Source organism: Tupaia chinensis, unplaced genomic scaffold (genome assembly GCF_000334495.1).
Source record: "Tupaia chinensis unplaced genomic scaffold, TupChi_1.0 Scaffold000217_1, whole genome shotgun sequence".
NCBI classification, from domain to species: Eukaryota; Metazoa; Chordata; class Mammalia; order Scandentia; family Tupaiidae; genus Tupaia; species Tupaia belangeri.
Genome location: NW_006159692.1, coordinates 758,203 through 775,876, shown reverse-complemented (window position 1 = coordinate 775,876; position 17,674 = coordinate 758,203). Strand labels below are relative to the sequence as shown.

At 35.5% G+C, this 17,674-nt stretch overlaps 1 protein-coding gene across 3 annotated transcripts in view; it reads right to left on the bottom strand.

Moving 5' to 3' along the window:
* Nucleotides 1-17,674, bottom strand: part of LOC102473101 (lipase member J) — a 30,188-nt gene that overhangs the window by 3,936 nt on the left and 8,578 nt on the right. Inside the window, exons 1-9 of one of the 3 annotated variants that reach the window (XM_006147601.3) lie at nt 17,625-17,674; nt 15,526-15,640; nt 14,381-14,492; nt 13,479-13,599; nt 9,469-9,667; nt 8,867-8,976; nt 7,113-7,249; nt 6,604-6,750; nt 3,060-3,131 (exon numbers count right to left, since the gene is read on the bottom strand). In XM_006147601.3, the coding sequence (XP_006147663.1) occupies nt 3,060-3,131; nt 6,604-6,750; nt 7,113-7,249; nt 8,867-8,976; nt 9,469-9,667; nt 13,479-13,599; nt 14,381-14,485 (891 nt within the window). In that variant the 5' untranslated portion in view covers nt 14,486-14,492; nt 15,526-15,640; nt 17,625-17,674. Of the gene's footprint in view, nt 1-3,059; nt 3,132-6,603; nt 6,751-7,112; nt 7,250-8,866; nt 8,977-9,468; nt 9,668-13,478; nt 13,600-14,380; nt 14,493-15,525; nt 15,641-17,624 lie in introns of those variants that run through there. The other 2 variants (XM_027771482.1, XM_006147602.2) reach the window with 2 other exon arrangements.

Here is a 17,674-nt window from a genome sequence, read left to right as displayed (position 1 = left end):
GTGTTCTCCACAGTGGCTGGACCAATTTACATTCCTAAGTACTTTTACTTTTTTCCAACATATATAAGTATTATTGGGTGAGAGGATTGGATTAATCCTCTTTGATTTTTGTTTTTCCAGATGATTCTCACTTCTTCCTACCTAAAACTCCGAGCTCTGAATCTCATGTCATTTAGCTACACCACCTACTATCCTTTGCTGTTGTTATAATCTAAATTCCAGGTCTTTCTACCTGTTCAGTTTCCACTTAATAAAACTCTCCATAAGACAATTCTTACCTTAATTTCTTTCTTTTCCCATATTTTAATTTTCAGTGATTTAATCCTTCCAACAACCTGGCCTCTAAATTCCTTGATTTATCTTGTCTTCAAGGACTTTTTTTTTTTTTTTGGCACAATGTCATGCAACCCATCTTCCCATGCAAGTTCTCTCTCATTAGCTGGACACCTCCATCCAATGGTATGCTAGAGGCAGCTCATCAGCTGGAGCCAACATGGGCACCTCTTTTTAACGCTGAGTACAGTGGCTTCACACTGGTAGACCGAAATTAGCATGGTAAAAATATCCCACCACATAAAGAGGCAATTGTTACAACTCAAGCCTTCTTCTATCTCCAACACAAAAAGAGTCAGTTATTAAACATTTCCCAACACACACTACTTCCTTCCTTCTACCCAAACTGGCCAAGGTTTTTCATGTTTTCTACCAGGAGCATTTGACAGAGCTGTTCATGCCCCTAGCTTTGAAACTTTTTCATCACTTAGCTTCTAAAATATCATAATTCCTTGATCGTTTTCATTTTTCACTTACTTCTCTTTTTCAGTTTCTTAGCTGATTTAGCCTGTGCTGCCCAAGCTCAATCTTTTTATGTCTCAGCACTCAATTCCTGCTCCTCATCTCTTCTCTATTTTCATTCCATTTGTATTCTTACCCAGTTTCCTGGTTTTTGCATGTCTTTTATATTCAAATTGTTTATTTTCTTTCATACATCTCTTCTAAATTCTGCGTTCCTATATACAACTGTTTTCTCAAGTTCATCATTTGCATGTCTAAAGCTCAACATTTTCAGGACAGAACATTTTACCTTTTCTCTAAACCTACCAACTTCCCTGTCTCCTGTATAGTAATTTCTCCTTCTCATTGCATATGTTGAAAATTTTAGAATCATCCAAGATCCTTTCCTTCTCTCTTATCTCTCATAGAATCCATCATTATATTTTATTGGAAGCATGTTTGATATACATAAGTATATTCAGAATTGAATCATTTTTATCACTTCTACTGTCAACTCATTAAGCTATCATTATTTCTTGTTTGGATTACTGCAGTAATTTCCTAATTTTCTCACTGCTTTCATACTTGCTCCTCTACAGTCTTCTCAACATAAGAACCAAAATATTTCTTCAAAAGTATAAGTTGAAACATACTACCTCTCTGGTTGAAAACCTGTGATGGCTACATACTTCATGCTGAGTGAATAGCCAAGTCTTTACAATGGCATATGGATTTTTCACTATGGCCCTATTACTTTTATGCCCCTTTTCCTACTCTTCTATCCCATTCTCACTTCAGCCACACTTGCTTTTTAGTTGTGCTTCCCAGAAATTATTATAAATAAGAGCTTTGATTTGGGTAGTCCCTCTATCTGAAGTGCTCATCCTTCATGTTATTATATGAATGTGTGTGTTCTTCCAAAATTCATAGGACCTCCAGGGTGATGATATTAGGAGGTAGGACTTTTGGGGAGGTAATTAGGCCATGAGAGCAGAGTTCTCATGAGTGGGATTAGTGCCCCTTTAAAATAGGATCCAAGGCACACAGTTAAATGCTGCACAAAAAAGTCAGATCTCACATGGCCAGCCAGGGTTCAAGTCCCAGTCCCAGCAGCTTGAAAAACATGCCGGATATATGCATACACCCAGGAACCTGATGGAATGAAGGACTGGATGAATAAAAGACTGTATTGTGTCCATGCCCAGTTGTGGTATGCTTACTCTCTCTCTCAAAAATTAATAATTAATGAAGTAAAGAGGTTCAAGGGAATGCTCCTGTGCTTTTAATCATGTGGAGAAACAAGCTAGAAGGTACCACCTCTGCACAGGAAAGTAGGTCCTTACCAGACATCAAATCTGCCAGGCCCCAATCTTCTTAATCTCTAGAACTATGAGAAATAAATTTCAGATGGTCCGAGCTACCCAATTTACAGTAATTAGATATAGCAGCCTGGATGGGCTAACATACCCCAGCTTTCCACACTGCTAATTCCCTCATCTCCTTTGAGTCTTATCTGAAGTGTCACCATCTCACTGAGGCTTAACCTAACCTCTCTAACCCAAAGTATAGCCTATTCCCCAGCTTGCCTAATCAATGTCCCTACTCTTATATTGCAAATTGTTCATAGTTTCTAATCCTTCTAGCACAATTTAAATAAGTTGCCTATTTGCTCTGCTTATTGTTTGTATACCTTCCACTAGAATATAATCTTAATGAAAATAAAAGTCTTTGTTCATTGATATATCCTATGTACATAGAGCTTACAGGGCAAATAGTAGTTGCTCAATAAATACTGTTACAATGGATCAATGAGCACAAAGGTTGCTTTGATTTTCCTGGTATAGGCAACACCTTGGATACTAAATATAAAATATAACAAATATATTAATAATTTACATAAAAACAATTACTTTGTAAATTTGAACTTTTTGTAAATAAGAAACCTTTACCCAATATCTTAAAACACTTTAAATGTGTCTGATGTTTAATGAATGTGTAAGAACATTCATAATCATTGTCCTATTTGAGTCTCATAATATTTTCGTTAGGTTAAAATATCATTGTTAATATTTTTAAATTTAGGAAACTGATTCAGAAAGATTAACTGAGTTGCTCATTGTCCTGAGGCCATAAGGTTCAGAGAACAAAATGAAATTCCTAATCTTTTGATCTCATTTTATCCTTCTAAATTTATCTTTTTATGGCAATGGCATGATCCTGAAAATAATGAGGTAAACCATGAGAAATGTAATAAATTGTATTAAAATGCACTGTAACAATTGTACCTGACTCCAGTGAAGCATATTTTGAACAGATGTCCCTGCTGGGTTGTGTGAAATATACACATCCAAACGACTCTGAGGGTTAAAAAAGCATGTGCATACTTAGTTCAATCATTAACAGCATATATGACATTTATTAAAGTAAATTATTTGAGAAACTTGCAAGTTCATTTTTATGATTAACAGTATAAGTAATATTAAAAATAAATCGACTTATATGTTAATTAAATACACAAATACATTTATACACAAACACACATATACAGTGTATTGCCATTGTGTGGGCTGGACAAAAATCCTCTCCTCAAGAAGAAGCCCTGGGGAACAGCTACTGCTGAAGGCCTGGCCTTGCCTCTGCTGCCCTTGGTGACTCAGGTGCCAGGACTCAGCATCCAGAGACTGTGGTATTTGCTCAGGAGAGGGATAGCCCTGGGCACCGCTGGAACTGCGAGCCAGAGGCTGAGCAGGCTGAGGAACACCAGGAAGCCAGAAGAGCCTGCAGGAGGCCTAGAGAGGCTGCCTGGGTAGTGCTGGCTGCAGAAGCTAAGGTGGGAGAGGCACAAAAGGGAGGGGAGCAAGTGCTGAACCATCCTCTTGTTGGAGGAGAAGGATCAAGACCACTGAGTAGAAATATGCACCCCAGTGTCTCTTTGGGAAGAACCACTAATACATGCCTCTGAAATGAGAGGAACCTGATGAAGTACAAGAAAAAGATGGTAGGAACTTCTGGAACATGTAATTCCTACCTGGAAATGTAAAAGGGAGTCAACTGAAGCCAGTGGGGCTCCAGAGGTGCTCTCTACTTCTTCTCCCCTCAACAGACTCCCCAGGGTAGAAAACAAGGGAAACCCTTCTCTTAAACTCTGAATCCCAGATTCCCATTGCAGATTTTAGCTCTTCCCACCCACAGAAGACTGAAACTGCCCTGCGTTATCATATGTCTTAGAAAAGTGCACCAGACAACATCTCCAGAAGAAACTTCTGACCTCCCACCTCAAGCCGCATGAGCTCTGCACAGAACTGGGTGCCAAGAGCAGGTTGAACTTTTTTTACCATCAACACTCCACAATTCTGTGGAAACAGGATGCAAGAGAGTACTGCCATCCCAATACAGTTTGAGGAATGTGGTCACTAACCCCTGCCTGGCAGAAAGGACAGACCTGCACTCCCCCTTCCTTCAGACTAGTCCAAGAAAATGACCACTTGCTCCAATTTACACCATCCACAGTGCAGTTCTTCTGGCTCTGCCTAAACTACCACATACAAGCTATGCACATGCTGCTCTGATCTGAAAAATACAAGTGGCTTCCAGCCCCTTCCAGACTGGAAAGGACTGGGACACACTTGGAACCTGGAGCAGCACAGAATCCACTCCGAAAATTAGGAAAAAGTGAGTTATCTAACACAATAATACTAGTTATCCAACACAATAATGAAAGAGAACAAGATCAGAGGACTTATATACTATCCAACTTCAAGACTTACTATAAAATTATAGTCATCAAGACAGTGTGGTAGTGGCAAAAGAATAGGCAAACAGATGGATGAAACAGAATAAGGAGCTAAGAAATACGTCCACATGAGCACTGTCACGTGATCGTTGACAGAGGGGCAAAAGTAATAAAATGTTAAACAATGATAGTCTCTTTATTCTTTTGAACATGTCTTTCGCAGAGTGAAAGTTCTTTTTTTTTTTTTTAACGTTTCTTGTCATAAGGCATGTATGTGCACTTGCTAGAGAAAGACAGAGATAGACAATGAGAGGGAAAGTGAGACTCACCCCCCAAGGGATGGTTACACTGCAATTTCTCTCCTCCATTCTCCTCTAGAGATTGTGAGTAAACACACACATGCTCCTGGAGTGATTTTCAAGCCGCTTGGGTTCAGAACTTAAACTGTGGTCAGCCATGTGGGAGTCCAGTGCCTTAGCCACTAATACACCACCTACTGGCTCCTAGAAGTTCTTAATTTTAACAAAGACTCCTAACAGGCTCAAGAGAAACTATACTATCAATCTTATTATTCCCAAATATACTATGTGTGAAAATTTTCCTCTTCCACCATTCTGCAATTCTAGATAATTTAGGAGATAGCCATATTACCTATGACACTGTCAACTTCTCTTCCATCAGGTACACTCACAAATTTGAAATCTAGGAAGCCAGAGTATAAGCTTTTATAACAACCCACAGAAAAAGAATTCTTAGAGATATCACAATATAATTACAAAAAAACCCCTTGCATTGACTAAATATACTACTCGAAACAAAATGAATAGATAAAACAAGCAAGAAAAAGATCACATTTATTGTTCTTCTATGCATTTCATAGTAAAAGCAAAACATTAGATAGAAGAAAAAGGAGGAAGAAATATGAAATTAGCCTTTTTTATTTCTATGATAGAGGGTACATAGGTCACAATTTTAGGGGCCAATAATTACACATATGAGTTTATGTCTTATATTGTGAAATATTCTTTTCATATTTATATGATTGCCTATATAGTTCCCTGAGGATGAGAAAAGGCCTTCTTATGGTTGAATAAAATCAACATGTCTTTGTGGCATGAAAATGTTTGGAAATTAAGAGAATTTTTGTTTGTTTGCGGTTGTAAATTGTTTCTTTTAAGAAGCTCTTAAAAGGCCAACCACTAGTCCTAATGCCACAAATTGCTTCTGCTAAATATAAATTTTTAACTTAATGTGATGAAAAAGTCTTAGAATGAATGCCTACATCTTTATAAGAATCTATCCATAATCTATCTAAAGGGTCTCAGTAGCTTGAACACAAGTTTCCCACTCCAGGAGTATTGATGAATACTAGAATTTTCAAGATAACTGGTAGGTACTATTCTAATTATGGAAGGATCAACAGGAAAGGGAAAGGTGTTAGAAACAAGGATATATGAAGAAGAGTTATGGTAAACAAGTGAGTAGAAGAGGGTCTAATATAAGTGTCAAGAAACTAAAACCCAATAGCAAAGGCCAAAAATGATACCATCATAACAGCTGTTTTTAAATCTTTATAGAGGGCAACACAAATATGGAAGTGAACTAATCTCAACATGGTAATGAAGATCAGTTTCACAAGATTGGTGTAGTCATAAAATAAGATATGAAAAAAAATTAACTACTAATATACTAGTAGAATTTAACTACTACTGTGAACAGCAGATGGTGTAATGGATACATTACTAGATTCCCACACAGTCAGCAGTGGTTTGAGTCCCAGACCTGATGCCTTAAAACTCCCACTGAGCTCATGTTTGCGCATGCTCAATATCCCAAGAGGAGAATGGAGGTGGAGGGAGGCAGCCTGGTCACCCTCTCTGGGGGTAATTTTTTGCTTTCTGTCTTTCTGTCTCTCCAGTGAGTACACATACCCTGTAACAAAAATCTCTTCCTCTAAAAAAAGAAGAATTTAACTACTAGCAGATGAATCACAATACAAAAACAAAGACAAAACACTTGAGGCATAACATAAATGCTATTAAATGCTGCTTTCCAAAGATTGACAAAAATACATTTCGAATACAGCATGTTCTCACCATATTTAAGTTTTTCAGGTCATATCCAAACATCATAAACAAGATATCAAGGCAAATCTTATGAAAAATCTGTAGTGGACACAACTTTGAACCAATGAATTTGTTAAATGCTGTTTTAGGTAAGAAGTCTTTGTTGCCAGAAAATACCTGTAAGATAAATTTACTTTATTCACATTTGAAACACTACAATAATTTTTCGAGAAATGATGTGGTAAGTTCACTATATATACAACGCAATTAATTCTAAAAATACATTAAGGATAAAAACTAAGAAGCAGGATGTAGAGATGTTTTGACCACTGGATTTCCTTACACAATATGGTATCTGAAGGTATATTAAGTAAAATTCTATCCTCTGTATTAACAAATGTAAGAATCCTGTGTAATAAAACTAAAAATCTTCATTCATACACATAGCTGTGTAAACATAGCCAAGACCTCTTATTTTGAAAGCACAGTTTCATTGCCACTTCAGGTCATCAACTACACAAAAGAGAGGCAGAACATACCTTGATAATTGACTTTGACTTGTATGCCACTTTAATTAGAGGGCTTTTTGAGTACTTAATGGAAAAAACTGGTGCTAAGGCAAAAAATATTTTGATTCTTTCAGCTATTTTCGGCATGGTGGAAAATGCTATGAAAGCTGAAAGAAAACAAGGCGTAAATTAGTAAAGTATACTTAAGCAATAATTAGCATGTAAGAAATAAAATACTGTGGAGAATAAGAGTAAACTGAAAAATAATGTCTGAACAATTTGTATTTGCTTATTCATTTCTGAGTTCATTTATCACACATTTTTTTTGATCACCCAGTATGTGGCATTATATTGATCATAACATAATATCAAGAATCTGGATTTTAAAAATGTACAAACCATAAAGGCTGATAATTTGGCAATAAATTAGTCTTACAACACCATAGAGCAAAAATCAGGAACAATACTGAACATTTGTGTAACTGTAATGGTGAAAATAAGATAAACAAAGTTTTCAGATAAATGAATTTTACACTCTAGGTAAGAGACTATGTGGCAAATTGTTTCACTGTTCACTGTTAATATATACAAAAACTTTCCTGCTATAAATACTACCAACATTCGTTTATGTTAATAGTAATTGGTGTGAAAGTAGCCATTTTTCCTCTTTTTACTGGCTATTCAAGCTATGTACTTCCATATCTCCATTCTGATTGGCTATTTTTCTAGCTGGGTTCTGGGAAGTTAAATAACCAAATAATTGTATTTCATATTATAACAATGAACTCTAGCATATCATCCATTTTTTCTTATTACTAAGTTTTCCGGCATCTCTTCATTCTAGATAGTTTAACAGCGAATGAGAATTTCGACTAAAAGTTATATACTTGGCTAATAAATGTCAGAAAAAAGATCTATGAACAATGGGATTACATTATTACTCAACATGCTTTCTCTAGTAGAAAGTGAATTATTCCTATAAGAAAAGTACACTTTTCAGCCAGGTTAATAAGAAAATACTTCAATATTAACTTTTTTTAAAAAATGCACTTTTCTAGCTTCAAAGCAGAAAAAATAGAGCAAGGACATATATAGTAAGAGAATTATGTTAGGTTTCAAGGAATTTATTTCTGAAAGTAAGTTTTTATGCATTAGTTAGAGGCACAGAATTCTGAGGAGATAAAAGTTCTTTTGTAGTCATCTATAAATATAAGAAGACTTTCATAATTTTTGTACATTTTTTAAACTTACTCTGTCTTAAACACAAAAATCATTAATAGCCTTTTCAAGTCTGTCTCCCTTAAGCCATTTGTTACATTTTTAAAAGAAAGAATGTGAAAGTTCTATTTGTAGAACACATGATAGTTAGGATCTCAGTTTGATCTGGGGCATTCAATTTTTATACAATTTTAAACAAACAAAAATACAAACAACCTTGTATTTTCAATCATTTCTTTGTGACTGGAGAAAATCTATATGGAACGAAAACAGCATGTAAGTTTCCAAGATATGCTATTTTACTATGGTTGTCTTGCAGTTTTGTCATGTTTTATTTATAGACATAGAAACTTATCTACCATAAGAGGTGTATTTACAACCTTGAAACTTTAAGTGAGAGTGCTGGGTGTGTGTGCATGCGTGCTCAAAATCCCAGGAGATGGGATTGTGGTATGGCTAGCCCCCTGGGAAGTGATTCTCACTTTCCCTCTCACTATCTCACCCTATGGCAAAAATATTAAAAAAAAAAAAGTGAGAGATATTAGCAATGATTTTTCTTGGCATACCAATAGTAGTGCCCTGCGAATGGCCTACATAAAATATTTCCTCTTGTCCAGTTTGCTTCACAATGAAATCAATGGAGGCAGGAAGGTCATATTTAGCCATCTCATCAAAACTACAAAAAAAATAAATAAAAGGAAAACAAGAGTGATAATTCCTATTTATGGTACATTAATATTTGGAGATAATGAAAAGTAAATAAATAAAATCTCTGAGTATTATCAACAAATTATATGGAATGATGTACCTACTGAATAGAGATTTTGTGGGGAACCCAAAGTCAAAGAAATAAAATATCAATAAGGAAGTCTTACAAAAAGATTGTTCACATATTCTAAACACAGCATAGTAGACAAAATATATGTTATAGAATGAAAGAGTAATTAAAGAAAGAATGAGGTTAGTCAATAAAGGACTAAGTAAGAGATAAATGCTACTGCTAAAAAGTGAGAAACAAGCTCAAACTCAAACAAGCAATCTTTAATCAAAATGCACATACATTTTATTGGCCTATGGAAAGTCCTTACATGAGAAAATAATTTTATTTCATTCAAAAAGGAAAAACTGGTCAATATACTTATAAAACAGTGCTTCATGTTATTTGTACCTGAAAGCCCAGAATTCTTTGGAGTTTGTTTTTAGGTACACATGTTTCTTGGACCAGGTGTTTCCTCTGCTGTTCCCCATCCATACATCATACCCAGCATCTGCCAGAATGAAGCCCAGGCTATTGTTGGGAAGGTTGGAAACCCAGCTGCTGGCAGACGTAAGCAAACCATGCTGCAAGTATACAACAATCCTTTGAGCTGGAAAAAACAATGCAGTAAAAAACAAACTTGTATCTAACATGAAAATCTCTTATCCCAAATACATTACTCATTTTTAATCCCATTGTATGTCAGAGCTATTTAATATGGTTCCCTAACAGATTTCTTTCCAAAAACCAAGTGGGCAATTAGGTCATGTCCCATTTGAACACATACATTTTAGGGATATAAAATAACCAAATATCTAATAGTATTTGGGTACTCACATATTTAAAATAACATACTACATAAGAAATTGTATAGTTTTTCTGCTTTTACATCTTATAAACTAATTTTAAAGTCATACTTTTCACAGACATATCAGTGTCATTATTATTAGAGCTACTGTCTTAATAACCTGAGTCTCCAGAACCCTAATTCATGTTTTTAAGGTTTTTGAGAAATGACGATTTCAATTAATTAATTATTTATTTATTTAATTTTTTTGGGAGAGGTTTTTACTTGCCAGAAAGACAGAGAGAGACAGAAAGACAGAAAGCGAGAAATCATCCTCCAGGGGGGATGGCCACGCTGTAATCCCTCCTCCACTCTATTCTTGGGATCTTGGGCACACATGCATACGCGCCTGGCATGAATTTAAGCCACCAGGTCCGGGACTCGAACTGAGGTCAACTACATGGGAGTCCAGTGACATAGCCATTATGCCAACTGCTGGTCCTGAGAAGTTACACTTAAAACAAGAAATAGATTTGCAACAGGATCTCACTATGTTGCTCCGTCTGTCCTCACATTTACAATCTTTCTGACTTAGTCTCCCAAGTAGCTATAATTAGAGGCATGTACCACCACACCCAGCTCAAGAAGTGACACCTTTTGACTATAATTTTGGCTTCATTGGAGTGCCCACACTAGAACAGGAGAGAGAGAAACCCATGATTTGACTAAGTGGCACAAAGGTACAAAGGCTGACCCATTTGTTTCAAGATTAGACTGACTCTGTTGTGCATCATGTTCTCTAGCAGCCAGAGGCAAAGGGAAAAAGCTACAATTCAGTTGAGATCACATTCTTGCTTAACTTCTCCCTTTACTGTCTTCTACTTCCTCAATCACTTTTCTCTTGCTATTCCATCAATTGTGTGCACCTAAATCCCTATCACCGGCTCTATTTCCAGGAAACTTCACATAATTATTACCGAAAGTGATCAAGGAAGCAGATACTTAAAGACGGGATTATGGAGTTGGGTTACTTGCTGGGTGGTTGGCAATGAGGATCACATCACTGGCTGTGGGCGAAGTGCTAGAAAACCTTTTGTCTTGTAGCACTCCTGTGGCTAAAATATGCACCAGTAGAGAACTAGAATGTGATCCGGGAAAGGGATGGCTGCCTTTTCAATTATCTGACAGTAGAGAACCACAGGAGAAGTATGAGGTCTGTGAAATCAGGTGGCTATTTCTGAATATCAGTGATGTTTGAAAAAGAAAGCAACAAACTCAGGGAAATCAATCACCAATTCAAAGCAAAGTGTGAAAGTCATAAAGCCTTTTAGGCAGCATCTAAATACCCTCATCTCTTATAGCCAAATGGAAAAAATAAGTTAAAAACTTTGGTCATGAACTAAGTATAAAAATTTCAGAAAGATTAAATTCTTAGCACTGGAGAGAATTCGTGCTAATATTCAGGGCCCTGACAGGGAAGAAGATGGACTCTGAGAATTGAGATGTGAATTTCTGGGTAAAGCTTCAGAAACTTGAATCCCAGATGTTTCTGAACTGACTGAGTCCTGGAAGAGACCCACTCTTCTTCATTACAGGATAATTCCCCCTGACTCAAATATCTTGTAGGACAAGGACTTCCCTCCTCAAGATCCACCCATGTCTCTTCCTGGATAATCATTATTAAGTTCTAGAATGGCTTGACTGAAAACGTGGTGGATCTACTGAGAGACGATGTTATATACTAATGGAGTGGCAACATCTGGCTAATAGGTAATAGCAGGAACTGGGAGAAGCATGTCTAGGATGAAACCTGAGGGTATAAACCCAAAAGGGGATACATACGTACATACAAATGAGGGAGTCTTCAAAAACTTCTTGATGTGAATTATGAAAAACTATGCATTAATTTTTTTAAAAAAAATTGTGCCAAAATAAACTCATACTTCAATCTCACTTTTCCATAAACTTTTTGATGTACTCTCAAATGTATAAATTCCCCTTATCCCTGTCTCATAAAAGAGAGCTTGTTCACAAACTGTAAATGGTTCTAGAGGTCAGTTCTTAGTCTCTGTTGAGATCTGGATGTGTAGAAAAATTTCTAGGGACCAGCAGTTAGCATAATGGCTATGTTGCTGAACTCCCATGTAGTGGACCGCGGTTCAAGTCCCGGACCCAGCTGCTTAAACTCATGCCGGGTGCGTGTGCATACATGCCCAAGATCCCAAGAGGAGAATGGAGGAGAGGGGACTGCAGCATGGCCATCCCCCCTGGGGGGTGATTTCTCACTTTCTGTCTCTCTGTCTTTCTAGCGAGCACACATGCCCTGTAGCAAAAACCTCTCCAAAAAAAGGAAAAAAAAATGAATTGGTGATCTATGTGTGTCTCTTTCTGGATTCTTCCAATGACTCCATTTATCTATCTGTTTATATTGATTCTAATACACACTATATTGGGTTACTGTAGCTTTATAAAATAAGACTATAAGTCAGATAGATAAATTCATCAACTTTACTCAAAGTTTTCATCCTTTTCAAAGTTGTTCTGGCTATTTTAATCCTTTCTATTTCCTTTTGAATTTTAGAATCAGCTTGTTTATTTCTATAAAAATGCTTGCTGACATTTAAATTGGGGTTATCTTGGGTCTACAAATCAATTGGCGAGACCCTCGCCCGTAAAAAAAAACCCCCCCAAAAAAAAAAAAAAAAAAAAAAAAAAAAAAACTTCTAAGTTGCAACAGTAGATTGTGAAGGAATGGATAAAAAAGATTAGAAGTGTAAGAATGGTAAGTCAATCTACTAATAAAAGCAGAACACCCACTGACTGGTTACTATGCTTTGAGAGGGACTGAAGGATACTCTTTTAACCAGTTTGAAAAATATACACTTGACAGGAAGATACCTGAATTTAAAAGAAAAGCATAATTTAAAAGATCAGAAGTGAAAAATTGCAGCTTCCATTTTGGGATGTATAATAGTAAGAAGTGCCTCCAGTTTGGGATAAAGAAAGAAGAGTCACTCCCACTCTTAAAATTAGAAAAGACTAAACTGAGCTCAAATTCATGGCATTTAAAAATCTCATCACAAAGCACAAATGTGGCCCAAAATTTGAGGAGAGACAGGTACTTCTAAGGCGAGAGAAAGACATGAGCCTTTCTTCACTGGTGGAGACACACCAACATAGCTCATGTAGACTAACTGCAAAAATACTGAAGGCTCACAGGACAATGTGAAGCTCTTGGGTGCTGTGGAAATTGGGGAAGTCCATGCCCTCTTGCAAGCTATTTACTATGAATCCTACCGAGTTATTTACAGGAAAAATTGGTAAGGGTCTTATGAAATTGTCCATTGTAATCTAGATCTGTGAGGGTGAACAGCAGTCATATAAGAGAAGCAAGCAATTCTACTCCACTTCTTGCCCTATCTGTGTCCAAAACATCATTCAATCTGTGGATGGGAGGGAAACTAGTGGAGTATCACATTCTCTTCTTGAGGCATGCAGGAAGATAGATGAGATGTTAACTGTTTATTTTTACTCTTAAGTTTCTTTTCTTATCCTAAATTCACTGAGAAGAAATGGAAATGTTTAGAACTTTAGACCCCAGGCAATCACCAATCTATTGTAAATTGAAAATTACCTGAATTGTTATTATTGTTTGTCTTCCCATAAGGAATTCTGTAAAGGCCAAGAATATAACCATCTTCAGTTACAACATTATACTCTTCATTGGGATAGCCCCAGTAGGAAATAATTTGACTCTGGATAAAGAAAAAGCAAACCTTTTATCATAAAACTGTTAGTTGACTGAGTTGGTTTGCCACTTCTAACCCACTATTTAACGATGAACCTTTATATTTTCTCTCAACTGTAGGCCTACCTAGTTTTGTCTTGATTAACTCACTGATTCATTCAAGTAATAAATATTTATATAATACCTACAAAACACTAATCATATATGAGGGATATTTTAAAAGTTCATGGAAAATATGTATGATATAAAACTATTCATGGATTTGAAAACTGTTAGCACCAAAACAAACTTGTACTTTAATTTTCTATGAAATTTTTGAAGTTTCCTCATACACTAGGTATTAAAGGATAAATAAAACAAAAATAAAAAACTAACTCCAACCCTCAAATATCTCAAGAACTAGTCCACTATATTTTTCTAATTACTATTCACTTTTACTTTTACCTACCTACCCATGTACAATTTAAAAATATATATCTATCCATAAAATATTTGCATGTCTATGCATATATCTAACTTATATCTAAAAGGTATATATATGTGAGTACATAAAAGGTAGAATTTATTCTTCTTGAAGGCATTGATTTATTTATATCTCTTTTCATCACAGAACTAGAATAAGGCCTAAGGAGCTACAGAATAGTAGTGATAGATGAAGCACATTAGTTGGCCCATATCAAAATTCATGAATGCAAAGATATTCATTTGACTACAGATAAACTCTGAAATATGAAGGGTAACATTCATTCTCTGTTATTTCAGCAGCTTAGATTTATTTTCTAACTTACAATATTCATATTTGCTTCAGGGTTCCCAGATTTTCTCTTTCGAAAGACATCATGAGTAGTTCCAATAATTAAGATGAAATACATCACTGTGAGAAGGCACCACATTTCAGATCTACATATAAAAGGGTGATGTTTATACTACTACAATTGCAGCAAATATGCCTATTTATATAATAAAACTGTAGCAGGTAATTCTATGAGGTAGGGAAGCTTACTATTTTCTGATGAGAAAATAGAAGCTCCAAAGAATTAAATAACTTGGGTAAAGATACACAATGTATAATTGGCAGTCAGAATTCTGATTTGGAATGCTTAATTTCATAGTTCATGTTTTTCCAACTACCCTATTTAGTAGCACAAACTCTTTTTGAAGTCTCCATTATAAGACTGTTCAGCCTAATTATGAGTTTCATCATATATTGCAAGTTAATTGATATCTGAATTAATAATGTAATAGTATTCTTACCAGATTAACATTTATTTATAGTATGTTTACTTTAAATGTCAGGGGGACAGATATGGAAGATTGAATAACTTCCATTCAGTTTTCCAGGATCTGGATTTTAATTTGTTTACAAAACGGGTTTTGAGGCTTTTAAATTCTAGGAAGCCAAAATACTTTAATTCTTTCTAGAAAAATAAGAAACCAGGGAACTAGAGGCTGCCAAACATTCTCCCCCCAAAAGCATGACTTGCAAATCTCATGAGCCTTGTACATACAAGCCATGTGCTTACCAAGGGCATTATATAGGGATGTTAAAACCCCTATCTTCACCACTTACTAGTTAGGTGACTTAGAACGGGTTAGTAACCTCTCTGAACATTAATTTCTCTATGTATAACGTGAATAATACCCATATCTCAAAGGTGTTACAAACCTAAATTTTATCAATGTGATATGATCTTTTATTAGTATAGTATCTGTCACATAGCCAATATTAATATGTATTAGTCCTCTTGACTTAAGAGAAAAAAACTACCTACTATCAATTGAGGAACATAATTTACATGCACATAATTGACATCTTTCTGACATATTTATTTGGCTAGTTTTCAATGCAATGTTTTCACAAGCTTAATACAAATTATATAGCTCTTCAAGTTTTTAACTGCATTTCTTTTGCAAAAAACACTTTCTTACATACAGTTTAATTTATGAAAATTGTCCTTCTCTTCTCCCCTTTGGTCCAGATATATATTTGGTATGGTATTTCTAGTTTTTATTGACATCAACAAGCAAACTTAGTTTACCAAGATTTCCTATTAAAAGAGAGAGAGAGAGAGAAAGGTGTTAATTTAAGAGCATAAAGGAAAACTTTATATCATTTTGAATCACATTCTAGATATTCTTCCTTGGTCATGTTTTCGAAAAGTCCTTATCGGGCAGAAAGGTTGTTCAGAACTCTGCCCTCACTGGCTGTTTCAGCAAAGCACACGGAATAGCATGGGAAGGAATATTTCCTCTCTACTAACTGGTTTTGTAGCCAACTACAACTCATTGGCTCCATGAGGTCTTAAAGAAATTTGCACTATATCTAGAAGGAATATATAGAATATCATTTAAAACAAGACACTTTTGAAAATGAAATCCTATCAATAACTAACTTGGGAAAACAGGCATAAACTGGACTGTTCTAGGCATGTGGGCTATGCCTGCCCAATATACAGCCATAAATATTTCCCTGAATTTTGGTATTTTTGTACTTAGAAAATTCAAAAGCATGAACCCTTGACATACAGTTGTCAGTGTTCCTAATAGCCACCAATGGAAAATGTTTAAACTGAATAGACTTATCAACTGTGCAAAGCAACTAGCAAAAAAGTTCACTAAAATCTAGATCTATGCTGTTCAATACATGGCCATTGAGCATTTGAAATATGGTTAGTGAAGTACTGAAATTTTAATTTTATTTAAATTAATTTTAATTTTTAAAACATTATTTATTTAATTTTATTTATTCATTCATTTTATTTTAATTTGACCAGAGAGACACACAGAGAGAGAGAGAGAGAGAAAGGGAAAGTTAGAAAGCAAGCCATCAAGTTTAGAACTTGAACCATGGTTGGCCATGTGGGAGTGTCCAGCACCTTTACCACCACGCAATCTGTTGGTCCCTAAATTAATCTTAATTTAAAAACTAAAATAGTTTAAAACATTTTTGTGTTAAACATAACTTCTTTGGGACTCTTCTGTTCTGTAGCCTGTTGGTTAAGAGAGATGGATCTTGCATAGCCATCTGTACAGTTCTAATCCTGGCCCAGACAACTTGAAAGATACATGAGGCACATGTTTGTGCCCGCCCAAGGTTACAACAGAATGAAGAGATGGAGCAAAAGTGATCGCAGTGTGACCGTGGCTCATGGGCTGAGGGTGGGAGGTGAGGGAGTTTGGAAAAGCATCTTTCTCCGTCTTTTTATCACTCCTTGGTGAACATATGCACCTTCTTGCAAAATAACACAAATATGTTTTTATTTCTCCCATCTTATAAACAAAACAAAACTTCATTTTCCCTGCCAGTTACTACCACATTTCTTTGTTGTGTTATCTTTATTAGCAAAAGAGTTGTCTAGATGGACTGTTTTAAAGCTGTATCTTCCTTTTTCTTAAACCAACTCCAATCATATTTTTATTCCCAGCACTTCAATGAGTCGAGGTCACCAACTACTTGTTAAATTTGGCATTTCAATATTGGCAAGCCTCAGGACTTTTACTTGATCTATTGGCAGCATTTGACAAAATTGATCATTCCCTTTTAAATATACTTTATTCTCTTATAAGACACCACATTCTTGGCTTCCCTTCTACCATATTTGTTACTCTTTGTCAGACATCTTTTTTGACTTCTTATCTTCCAACTTTTATCTTCTTCGTTTTTTTTTTTTCCATTCCTTCCAACTTCTTAATGCAGGAGTGCCATAGGGTTCAATCTTTTATCTTTCTATTTTCTTTAGCAAGGGTTATTCTACTAGCGATGCTATATAACCTCATGGCTTTAAACAGAATCTTCATGGTTACTTATCCTAAATTAATATCTCTAATCCATGTTCTCACCTGAATTCTAGATCTCTATACCCAACAAATTACCTAACTGATGTTTCTTGGTTGTCTTATAGCTCAGTTTATAAAAAATTGCATACTGTCTCTCATCCTACTACACTCCATGTCTGCCATATCTTGCTCTATTTTCTCCCATAGAATTTATCAAAATACAAAAATGCCAGTTTACCATTGTATTATACTTACTGTTTCTTGTCTATCTCCCATGCTAGAATGTAAACTTCACACAGCAGGAA